The 11,774-nt window shown below is 53.2% G+C and overlaps 1 protein-coding gene and 1 long non-coding RNA gene across 16 annotated transcripts in view; one reads left to right on the forward strand and one right to left on the reverse strand.

Annotated features, from left to right (window-relative positions):
* Positions 1–2,404: 2,404 nt before the first annotated feature.
* Positions 2,405–11,774, reverse strand: part of PCBP2 (poly(rC) binding protein 2) — a 30,524-nt gene continuing 21,154 nt past the window's right edge. For 4 of the 15 annotated variants that reach the window (XM_019514206.1, XM_019514196.1, XM_019514172.1 and 1 more), the window contains 5 exons: positions 11,340–11,412; positions 10,836–10,874; positions 9,762–9,817; positions 9,083–9,252; positions 5,709–6,499 (listed from right to left, as the gene is read on the reverse strand). In XM_019514206.1, coding sequence (XP_019369751.1) covers positions 6,169–6,499; positions 9,083–9,252; positions 9,762–9,817; positions 10,836–10,874; positions 11,340–11,412 — 669 coding nt within the window. In that variant the 3' untranslated portion in view covers positions 5,709–6,168. Of the gene's footprint in view, positions 2,913–5,708; positions 6,500–9,082; positions 9,253–9,761; positions 9,818–10,835; positions 10,875–11,339; positions 11,413–11,774 lie in introns of those variants that run through there. The other 11 variants (XM_019514217.1, XM_019514181.1, XM_019514155.1 and 8 more) reach the window with 6 other exon arrangements.
* LOC109295404 lies at positions 3,899–6,056 on the forward strand. The gene is made up of 3 exons (XR_002096740.1): positions 3,899–3,908; positions 4,872–4,880; positions 5,366–6,056. It is a non-coding gene; the product is annotated as an uncharacterized LOC109295404 (long non-coding RNA).

An 11,774-nucleotide genomic window follows, 5' to 3' on the forward strand; every position in this document is an offset into this window, starting at 1 on the left:
TTGCAGGGTGGTGGTCAGCCCCTCCACCTGAGCCATGCGAGCCCCTGCTGGCTCCCCCACCCCAGTCAGAGCCAAACCTCGGTGCCCACCCCCCAAAGCACTGCACTTTTCAGTTGTAATTTATTTCTGATGAATGATGATACATTGCACTTGTGGGAGGGGGCTGCTTCCATGCCCCCCCACCAGGTGAAAGCTGCTGGGGAGCAGGTCACTGGGGGATAGCTTTGCTCCCCCCCACCCACCTTGCATTGAGTTTGTGGGGAAGGGTCACTGCAGACAGGGCCAGAGCCCTGCCCCGCCCTGCAGATTGCCCATTGGAAGTGTGGCTGTGCCTGCCCCCCCCCCATCATACCCCAGTGCCCCAGGCTGGCAGCACTGGACTCACCAGCACCAAAGCACCCCCCCTCCTTAAAGCATGACCCCCCATTGCCCCCAGGAAACCAGGCACAGAGGATGTCCCCCCCAATCCTGTGCCCTTCTTCCTGTGGACTGGATGGCCAGTTTGGCTCTGGGGCTAAGCCATACCTCGCAGCAGCCAGGCTGGGCCCCTGCCTCCCATCCCCTCCCACGGCTGTACTATAGCCCATGTCTGTAGTCCGTCTGTCTGGGTGTCACACTGCTAGCGCGTCCCCACACGCAGGGTTCAATTAAAGACCGTTTTGTATGGAAAGTGCTGTGGGCCTCATGTGTCAAGCAGGGGGTGGGGGGATACAGGAGGCCTGGCCTCCATTGTCAAGGGGCAGCTGGTAGGGACAGGCCCCTGCCCAAGGCACCAGGGCAGGGCTGGAGGGGGCAGAGAGGGTGGCTTGGCCTGCAAGAGGCAGCCAAGCTCTCTGTTACCTTGGGCAGGGGCTGTATGCTCACCTGCACAAGGAGACAAGGACTGGCACCTGGCCCTTTATGTACATAGCCATTAAAGAACAGCCTAAAATTGTAAAGTAGGTTAACCCCCTGCCTGAGGCAGGACCAGGACCTTCACTGTCCAACCAATCTTGACCCCCAACCCTGCCACAACAGACCCAGCAGCCAAACCTGCTGCAAGGCTACCACAGCAGCTAACATCCTGCTGCAAAAAGCGGTTGAGATACCACATAGATGCCACCCACTTGGCTGCAGCAGAAATGAAACCCCCACTCTGTGCCAATCTGACCACAGGGTAAAGTCCCTTCTTGGCCACAGCTTTGGTGAGTGGAAGGGCCAGGGAGTTGCTGTTAGCAGAAGTCAGCCTACCCTTCTTGAAGTCCCCAAACTTGACTGTAGCCAACATAAGGAAAACATATCTGTCTGTAAAAAGGAGAAAAGCCTGAGCTCACATCAAGACATGCTGGAAGTGAGCTGCAGGGAAGTGTGGATCCAGGACAAAGCAGAGCAGTGCCTCCTGGTGTCCAAGGGGAAGCATGGCTCAGAGCTGAACACCACTGCTGCCTCCTTCCCACCTGAGTCAAGTGGGGCCCACTCCCCAGCCCCTGCCTGCTCCATGATTAGCAGGGGGCCTGGGTCTTTGAAGCTGAAAATTAGGGATCTTTTCAAAACAAAAAACTAAAATCTACATTTTTCCAGTTTTAAAAGCATGGAAAAGTACAGATTTTGGGCCAAGGGTGGGTGGAAATACAGGAGTACAGCTGGGAGGAAAGAGAAGCAAAGAGCCACTAATGCAGTAGCAAAAAAACACTACAACACATGATTGGGTTTGTTTTTTTTTTTAAACTCTGTGTAAAAAACAGGCTAAAAACACAACAGAAGTATATTATAAGAACCTTTTTTTTTTCTTACTGACAAGCAAAGTTATATAGTGTTTATTAATATTTTCAAAATTCACTCATCAATAAAAAGGATGTATTGTATGTTTTTTTTTTGTTACTGACAAGCAAACTTTTTTACTGTCATGCAGTGTTTCTTGGGTTGACAGTGCTGCTAGTATACAGTGGCAGCACTATAATGAATATATACTAGCAGCACTGTCAACCCAAGAAACACTGCATGACAGTAAAAAGTTTGCTCGTCACACACACACACACACTCTCTCACGCTCACCCTCTCTCTCTCTCTCTCTCTCAATGCTTTATTTTACTGACAACCAAAAGTTGGGGGGCGTTTTTTGTGTGTGTTCCATATATTTTTTTACTGACACTCAGCAGACATGAGGGGACAAAAACCCCTTCCCCTTTAAAACTGGCTGGAACAGCTGCTGTAGACTTGGCAGCCCCAGCCCACCCTGTAACCTCCAGTTCCCTACTGAAGTTAAGGCCAGGCAACTCCCCCAGGTCTAGAAGCAAGTCAAACCTAGCTGGCGTACAGGGATTTACCAGGGAGTAGAACAAGGAGCACCCAAACCCCCACTAGCCACCAGCGGCTACCGAGCTCAGTATCCCACACCCTAAAGAAAGACGGGAGACACAGCAGATCCATTAACAAAATATCCTCCAGGTTCTATTCACAAGGAAAAGCTCCAGTCCATCTTTTTATTTTTTTTTTTTGAAAAATTTTCTTGACATTACAGAACTAAACGGAAACGTATTAATATTCCACTCGTACATTTCATGACATCAACAGAAAAAAAAACCAAAAAAAAGAGCCACAAACTTGGTGAGCTGAAGGAAAAAAAAATAAAATAAAATAAAGGAGGGGGGGCGGAAAGCTTACAAAACTAAAGGGATGGATTCTCAGCATTTTAAACAGCTGAACAGAGAGGAATTAAAATGCTGCAATTAAAAAAAAAAAGAAAAAAAGGTAGGATCATGAGTGGATGGGGAAAGCGTGTAGGAACTGAAAATTTACAAACTAGTTAAAACCTGGACTCTGACTGTTTCCAAACTACAGATGGATCATGGTGATGAACAGCAGAAGGGGTAATGAGGGAAGCCTTTGCATTCTCCTAGCTGCTTCCCATTCCACCGGTCTCCGAGGAAAGCCTGCAACAAAACAGAGGCATGACCACCGGCTCAGTAAGAGAGCAAATCAAGGGTTAAAACAGGGAAGCTGATTGTGGGGGCAGGAGCCTTGCCCCATCAGTCTGCCCCAGGTTTGTGGGGCCTCCATGGCAGAGGCCAGGGGTGCTAGGTGTTGTATGGAGAGGGGCAGCCTGAGTAACCCTCTAGGACATGCACCCCCAGCATCACACACAGGTCTACACACCTTGGGGGCACAGATGTAGGTGCATTGCTTCCCCACTGTCCAGCTCCAATGGTTAAATTGGCCTCCAGTAGCTGCCCTAGAGCAAGGGGAGCATGGGGGGCTGGATGGGCCCCCACACCTGCCCAAGGGCAGAAGGACCCTCCCAGGCTCAGTAGACCAGGGTGCCCCACTCCCAGCCTTTGCAGCTTGCCTGGCACTCAAGGGATTGAGGGCACAGAAGAATGGTAGTGGGGGCTTTTCATCAACCCCCTCACCTTAGTAAGGGTGCCTGGCTCCCAGCCATGAGGAGCTGAACCAGCCCAGCTGTGGGGGGAAAAAAAAAAAAGAGCCAGGGGCTGGGCTGTGGGAGCTGGGCCAGCAGCAACTCCAGGACTCACCCAAAAAGCCAGCCACAAGGCAGGTATCAGACCCAACAGGAATGGACATGTGTGTGTGTACACCTCCCTGACCAAGACACTCACACCACCCCTCCCTCCCTGCCCCCCCCAAAAAACCCCATACATAGGAACAAAGAGGCACAAGCCAGAGCTCCCCATCCCAACCCTGCCTCAGCTCCTCCAGCCATATCAAGCACCTGGATGAAGGCAGCTGAGACTCACCAGGACTGAAGCCCCAGCTACATTGGGGCAGGGGATCCAGAGCTGCCCTTACTCCTAGACATTTCCCCAAGCAGCTGCTGGGCTCCAGACCCTTAAAAGAAGGCCCAAGGGCCACAGCAGGCAGCAAGGAGGCTGGAGGGGCAGCAACTGAAGGGTCAGTGCCAGGATGGTTCAGTCAGGCCAGGAGAGACTTGCCTTGGCCTGAAGATGTCAGCAGCTGCAACATCAGCAGACCCCCTTGCCTCCCCTCTATAGAAGCCCTCTAAGGATGGGGTCTGAAGGGGAAGCCCCAAGGAACCTGCCCTGAAGGCCTCACCAAGCACACAGCTCTGCCCTACTCCAAGTGGGTGAGGGTGGGATGCCAAGGGCAGGGGACTCTGATCCATGGGGGCTTCTGGCAGGGCCCAGGCCTGGGTGGAGGATGCAAACTCAGGAGCCCCAAATAGGCTGAACATTCAGCAGCAGAGACCTGTGGGAACAGACCCCCTCCCCCACCCACACCCTGAGCCATTTCCCATGCCAGCCCAGCCAGCCACCTGGCACCCACCATGTCAAGCCACCAGTCCAGCCAGGGGAGCTGGATCAGAAAGCTAAGTAATTTGCCCAAGGTTACAGAAGTCACAGGCCCCAGCCCAGGCAGCTGAAGTGAGATTACCAAGAGCCAATTTTCAGCCCCAGAGGACAGGAGAAGAAGAAAGGGAAAGGGACTGAACAGGCAGAATCCTAGCCAGCACCAATGGGTCTGGAAAGCCACAGTACAAGATAGGACCTGCTGAGCAGAGACCAGCTGTACCCAGCATGGACAGAGGGCAACAGCAATAGCTCCACTACTGCAGAAGAGGAGTTTCCAGGAGAAGGGAGGGCTGTACAGGGGGGCTCAGCATCTGAGCCAGCAACTACCACCCTCCCACCCAGAACCAGAGCCCCATGCCACTCCACTGCCAGAGAAAAAGCCATGTGAACCCCACCCTCCATAAAAAAAAAAAAAAAAATCTTACTACATTGGCTCCAGAGTCCCAATAAAAAATAGCCGGTTCCAGCCATTCCTTAGCTCAGCACAGTTACCTCTACCCTGCAGGAGCCAGCATCAGGAGGGGTAAGGGCAACAGCCTAGGCTACATGATGTGCCCTGGGCAGAGGAGAGGGGTGAGAGAGAGAAGGGAATCTCTACCCCACTGGGCTCCTGGGACAGGCCCTGCCCACAGCCCGGGGCCTAAAAGGGGCACATACCTACACGAGGGAAAAGCTAGGGGTCACCCCAGCTCCCCACCCCACCGCTGAAGGAAGGAGTCCTACCAGGATGGGCAGGGTCCTGGGGCCCATCTTGGAGCAAAAGAAATGGCTGTGTGCAAACTGTCCTGCCACCCAAGGGACTGCAAGATGGCAGCTTCCTGTGCATGCCTGATGGAGCAAAGACAGGCACCAGCCCTCTACAGAAGAGCTTCAGCCCCCCCCACCCCAACTAGTCACAAGCCTTTGTCAGGCAACACTGAGCTGGCTCCATCAGGGCACCTGCCTGCATAGCTCCAGCATGAGCACAAAGGGCACAGGTAAGAGAAGCCCTGCCCTGACTAAGCTTCATGGAGCTGTTCTGCTTTCCTGTGGAGGGCTGCAGGGAGGGGATGGCTCAGGGAGATGCAGGTCACACTAGGCAGAGCCTTTACCTGCCACCCTAGGGAGCAAGCACTGTCAGAAGTCTGGATCTAGGAACCACTGGGTTCCCTGCCGCAGAGAGCCCAGCAGCTCTTGCTTTTAGTGGCTGCTGAGACCAGTGGAAAGGAGGCAGGTCCCACCATCTCCCACTGGAGGCCCAGAAATGCCTCTCCACACCCAAAAAGAGAGAGATGGGGGTGATCCCCATGGCTTGGCTCTATTTGGGGGGGGGGTCAGCAAGAGTTGGCAGTGGGTTTTCCCTGTCCCAGGGGGAGAATGCCTGGGCTTCAGCCCTTGCTAGTCAGCACAGAGCAGCGCAGATTCTCACCGTGGCAACTTTATTACAAGTACAGACATCAAAAGTGACAGCAAGGCCCAATAGCCCCTTCCGCGACTCGGCCAAAAAGAAAGATGCAGCGACGCGAGAATCATTTATTCGATACAGTCCCCCCACCCCACCCCAAGCTTTAGTCTTCGGGCAGCAAGGCAAACAGGCTAATAAAAGCAACAGCTAGGACTATATAAATCGAGAAGGAATTAAAAGACAGATCACTAGGCTCCAGGACTGGTTAGAATACTTTGTTTGAGTGTCTCTTGACTCACTGAAGCTCACCAGCAAGAGAGAGAGACAGAAAGAGAGAACCACTCCATTCTAAAAAAAAAAAAAAATCACAAGCTCACTTCTGAAGAAAGAAAAAAAAAAAAAAGGCTCTTCCAGTCTCCTCTACGGGATCCCCACGCTGACACCAATCTGCTGTTCCGCTAAGTCACAAGCAGACACTCAGTAAGGAGAGAATCTCTGCTTTTCCGCTTTCAGTTTGTTAGTAACACAGGGCACAGCTGAGGTGGTGGAGGCACCCTTAGCAGCAGACACAACATTTAGAGCCAGGAGAGGGACGGGTTTCATGCCAAGCAGACTGGAGACACAAGGGGCGGTCGGAAGAGGGTTGGGGAGACTGGAGGGTGCGTCGGAGACCCCCGCGGTGGCGAGCGAGGGGGTGGTGGTGGAGGAGGAAGAAGAAGAAGGGGTGGAGGGTTGAGAGAGGTTGATGCTGAGGTGATCAGGGATCGTGACGGAGGCTGTCTGGGAGGAGGGTTTAGCGCTTTCTAAACTGTAACAGAGGAAAAAAGGAACAAAAGAACGGGTGGGTGGATGGGCACAGCACAGAAAAGCAAAGGACAAACAGCTTCAAAAAAAAAACTGCCTAGCTTCAACAACGTGGGGAGCAGGGCTGGCCACGGCACGACCTCAGCTGAGCCAGCACCCTGCTACACCCCCACCCACCCCAGCGCCCTGGAAACTGGGACTGAAGACTGCTCTATTTATTCAAAAGTGTCCTCAAAAAGGCAGCAAGAAGTCAGGCAGGTTTACAACTGGGAGCTCAGAACGGCAGCTATGCCAAGGCACTGCAGCGTTAACTCCACATGTGCTAGTTACAGAGGCTACAGGCCCTGCGCCTTGCATGGACTGTCAGGGCAGCCTTACCAAACTACACTCCTTTGCTAGCTGAGCAAGCCCAGAGGCCTGTTCCGAGTAAAAAAAGATGCCTCTGAGTACTTTGCAGGACTGGTTTGGTCTCTACAGTCCAGTGTAGACAGCTTCGGTCCTCAGCTATGGTAATGCTGATCAGTAGAGTAAAGGCAGAGGCATTTGGATAGAGTAAGAGCACAAAACAGGCAAGTTAGACTAGGGTTGGTCGTGACTAGTTGCGTTTCCCCTGGTTGCGTTTGTGGACAGTAAGCAGGACTCTGTCCCCAGCAGGTCAGAGCCCTGTGCACAACAGGGGACAGAAAGGGGCCACACTGGCCCCTGACTGCCACCTCCCAGCTGCCTGGGTGCTCTACCACATTTGGGGGATGTGAGCACTGCAGGACACTAGCTAGGCCTGCAATCTAGCACCATGGCCCCTGGAACTCATCTAAGTTTTCCTGGTCAGACTTCAAGAATGCACTTAGCCCTCACTAAACAAGGTAGGCATGGGTATTTCAATAGGCTGCTGCCCCCTCTGCTTTACAAGCCAGCTCCTAACCCTTTCTGCCAGCTCTTTGACCCTAGTCCTCCTGTTACCCAAAATGGACTATTTCCACCCGTGGCATAGCTCTGGTCAAGCCACAGCCATGGCCTCAACTTTATCACCAGGGCACTTGCAAGTAGGTTACTGCCTTTTGCTACAAATGCTGCTGATCTGGGAGGCGGAGCACTATGGTTTTCCTCATTGAGGGGAATGTGTCAAGGTAGCAAGAGGGCAAGAATCTTCTCCGGGCTAGGATCAAAAACCTGGTCAGTGTCATGGTCAGCCCACCCAATGTCACCAACTAAGCCAGGACCCAGGCTACAGTCCACAGAAGCCCAGGAAGAGCTGGGGGCTGGATGGACGCTGCCAGAAGTCATCACTTCAAGCCTGCAGGCAAGAAGCCTCAAAGCCAGGCTCCAATGCTGCCCAGCCAGGCACAAGCCTGTGTTGCGGCAGGACTCCACTGCAGCAGGCTGCGTGGTGGGCAAGGAGCCAGCCAGGCACGCCCCAAAGAGCTGACCTCACCAGTGAAGGGGATGCTTTGCGCCTTATGAGATCACCTGCTCTCCTAGCAAGCTGCGGACAGCACGGCGCAGCGCAGGGGAAGGACATGGCTGGGGAGCCTACAGCAGCCTGCTGCAGCGTGGGTGCCCGCCCACCCAACTGCAGAGCTCAGCAGAGAGCTCATCCCTGCTGTGAGCTTACAATTCATCATGTGCCTCTCCCCATAGGCAGAGTTTAGGGGTTCAGGGGCTGCTATGCAGCGAGGTTGGACTCCACAGCAATACTACAGTCCCTGGTCTCAGTTCTCAGCATTGCTGCCACCCAGCCCCATGGAGACAGGCAGCTCCCAGGATCCCCCCATGTCAAGCAGCTACTGGCATAGGACAAGCACTCTCATAGCCCCAGAAGTTTCATTCTGCCCTAAATTAGGCCTCAGCCCTATTTATTAGCTAGAAGGCTGGTTCTCACTTTTTGTTGTTGTTAAAGTTTATGGGACCCCTGGGGGGGGGGAGAAAAAGCATTAGCTCTTAGTTTTTTCACTCAGTTTTTTGCCTACAGAAAAATAGAGAAGTTTGTCACACACAACTCTGACCACAAAAGACATGGGAGTTTTCATTCTTCTGGACTCCTCTTTCAGCCCCCGGGGGTGTATCTTGGGAATCCCTTTGCACACCTAGCAATACTAACATTGTGAGACACCCTTGAACAGCATTTAAGGCACCTCAAGGTGCCACAGCACCCTGATTGAGAGCCACTGGGCTAGGAGGACATCGATCTAGTGAACAACTCTCTCACAGTGCTCCATGAAAAAAGCACCAGCTCATCCTAGCCCCCTTGATTCAAATCTTCAATCCCATTTGCTTAGCAGTGCCCTAAAAGGCAGTTCCATTGTTGGGAGCAGGGGGCTGAAGCAGGTGGGTAGGTTAAGGGGTGGGGAAAAAGAACAAAAAAAAAAACCAAAAAACCAAAAACCAAAAACATTATGGGGGGCCAGGGAAAAAGCTCATCTCATTTTCACTCAAATACAAGGAAGAGTGGAGTCCTGTGAGCTACAGTGCAGCTGGGCGAGCTGCCCAGACTTCAACGCTGCCCTAGTTTCAGCTGCTGCACCCACTAGTCCACCCCCCCCTTCCCCCTCCCACCACATGCACTCCCTCCGGCTACTCGGAGACTTACCTGACATTAATTAGATATTGGGCCAGGCTAATGCTGGCTGCAGATCCAGTTATGGTAACCTGCCTGTCAGTAGATCCTTCCACTGGATTGGCAATTTTGATCTGTGCCCCAGACATCTGACGGATCTCATTGATTTTGGCGCCTTGACGCCCGATGATGCAGCCAATCAGCTATGGGAGAGAACACTCCTAGTTAAAAATGGGCGCAATGCAGCCCAAGCCACCCCCATGAGAGGCATGACAGCTTCAGGCTCGCTGCCCACCACCCAGTAGCCTCAACTTACACCCAGGGAGATGCTACTCAGCAGGGAAACTGAGGCACTGTGGAAGCCTCAGAAACCCCAGAATAAGAGACATGCATCATGTCTTAAGCACCATCTGGTACTCCAGGGAAGCCAAACACAGCTACTAAAAAGCTGATGCCACCCGACTACAGGGCAGCTGGGCTGAACATACTAGGCTACAGAGGGAACAGTCGATCAACACAATTACCCTGGACACCAAAGAGCAAGGGCATGTTCCTAAATCATCTTGTGCATAGGTAACATGTGCTGTTCCCTCACTTGAGGGCATCAAGTGATGAGGCCTATTTAAATTTTGGCATCTAGAAGCAGCTGCCAGACTTAACTCTACATCTCCCAGTCCCTACCCATCCAGTCTGGGGTGGGGGAAATACTCACATCATTTGGAATGGTGAGTTCATGAGAAGTAGTTTGAGCAGAGGCATCCAAACCTGCTGAAAGACAGAGAGAGAGCAGGACATGCTCAGTGCAATGTGGTGGGGGCCGCAGGAAGATGTAAAGCAGACCAGTCGAACCAGCATTTGCTGCCGGCGTCATTGCTGAGGTTTTTACACAGGAGGAAGGGGGTGGAGGGGGTGGGAAGAGCAAGCAGTGAAAGGTTACTCAACCCCTGCATGAGTCCCCAGCCCCCACCACACTCCTGGTCCCAGAGGTCTGCCCCCTCAGGCTCTTCCTTCCGGTCAGGACAGTCCCAGAGCAGCGCGCCGTTACTGCGTGGGCTCCGGCCAGTGCCCGATGGAACCAGAACACTTGATTGCCAGCATTGGAAGCTCTAAGCCACCCTTATCCCAACCTGAGGACCCCAGCAGGGCATCACTATAATGCCAGCCACTCAGATGAGCGGTGTCTTTCACCTGCTCAGCGTGTACAGATGGGGCCAAGCATACCCTCACCAGGATGCCTCCGCCCCCCCAGTCGCTCCCCGTTTGACACTGATGAGGTTAGGAGAGTTTAAAACCAAGCTGCAGTTAGCTGTCACCCTTTGCTACATGGCACTGGGGGAGCTGCCTTCCTAGCTGCAGGGAAGTTTTGCTCGCTGCCCTGGAAAGCAACAGTTGGCCAACAAGATGAGATGCAATGGGCCTTCTACTGAAGTGTCCAGCTGCGCTCATCAAGCCTAGCATCTCCTTCAGAACAGCTGTCTCCCAGCCCACCCTCATGCCTTTTTTCCCCCCCCACTTCAGCCCTAATAGATTTGGCCATCTTGAGCCCCCTTGCTTTCTGGAGGAATTAAGACACCAACTGATTGTGTCAAAAGCTTCTGCTCTCCACTGCAGATTCCAGCTGCCTCCATCCAAGTGGGTGCAGTCAAGCTAGTCAGTGCCTACAGCCTTCTGCCCCCACCCTGCCACCCCTCATTGCACATAGCTGGCAGCATCTGACAGGACCCACAGACTGTGTTCAGTATTAATACACAATAGAATACTACAGATTTTGTTTTTTAAAAATTACCCCAATAGCCTTTCACCTCTGGAGAGCTGGAGTCAATGCCTGTTAAGATACAAGTGAAAATGAGTTTGGTGGTCTCGACCCTATGGCCCTAAAATGGATAGTCAGCTACATTTATTACTCTACAGCGAATTTGGCACAAGTCAAACAGTCGCCTGCCCAGGACTGGAATAGCCGGAGGGGAGAGAGAGGGGGCTGCAGGTCAGGAGCTTGAGGTGCATTGGCAGAGCTGTGAAGGATGGGGTAAAAGGACAGAAGCATGAAGATCCTGCCTGGTTTATACCTCTAAAGCCCTCAGCTGCCCACCCGGACTGGCGCTGGCAGCAACGGGGGGGCCCCCCCCCGTGCCACAACAAGCATTACCTGATGCGGGGTTTGTTTGGTTTGGTTAAAAGACACCTAAGTGAAGATGATGCCATGAGGCTGCGTTAGAGAAGCCAAGCAGCAGTTCCCGGGCTGGGTTTTGGCCCACGCTAGCTTACAGAAGGAATAGCCGAGTGTCCATACCACTGAATCCAGTGTTGCCATGAGACATTGGAAAGTGTGACTGTTGCATTGCCAACTGGTGCAGCTTGGTCAGCTGGAGAGGAGAGAGAAAGAAGAGGGCTGACATTAGGTAGGTGGGGACTCAGGGCACACCTAGGAATCAAGATCATTTCAAAGAGACCCTGCGTGGCATGCAAAGGAGACCCCCCCCCATCCCCTGCAGAGGGAAGTGGGGGGGGCAAGAAGAGGGCAGACAGGAGAGAACCAGGTAAGCAGCCCCCGTCCCAGAGGAGTGGGGTGAAGAGGAGAAAAGCACTAGGGTGCAAGGCCCAACCCTGGTGCCCAGGAGAGTGAGGGCAGCTGCATAGTGCTAGGAAGGCTCAGGAGAGAAGCAAAACAGGCAAGGGGAAAGGGGTAAAGAGAGGCTCAAGGCAAGGGTGGAGGGGGGGGGGGGGG

The sequence above is a fragment of the Gavialis gangeticus genome, unplaced genomic scaffold (genome assembly GCF_001723915.1).
Source record: "Gavialis gangeticus isolate Ggan-Ray unplaced genomic scaffold, GavGan_comp1, whole genome shotgun sequence".
Taxonomy (NCBI): domain Eukaryota; kingdom Metazoa; phylum Chordata; order Crocodylia; family Gavialidae; genus Gavialis; species Gavialis gangeticus.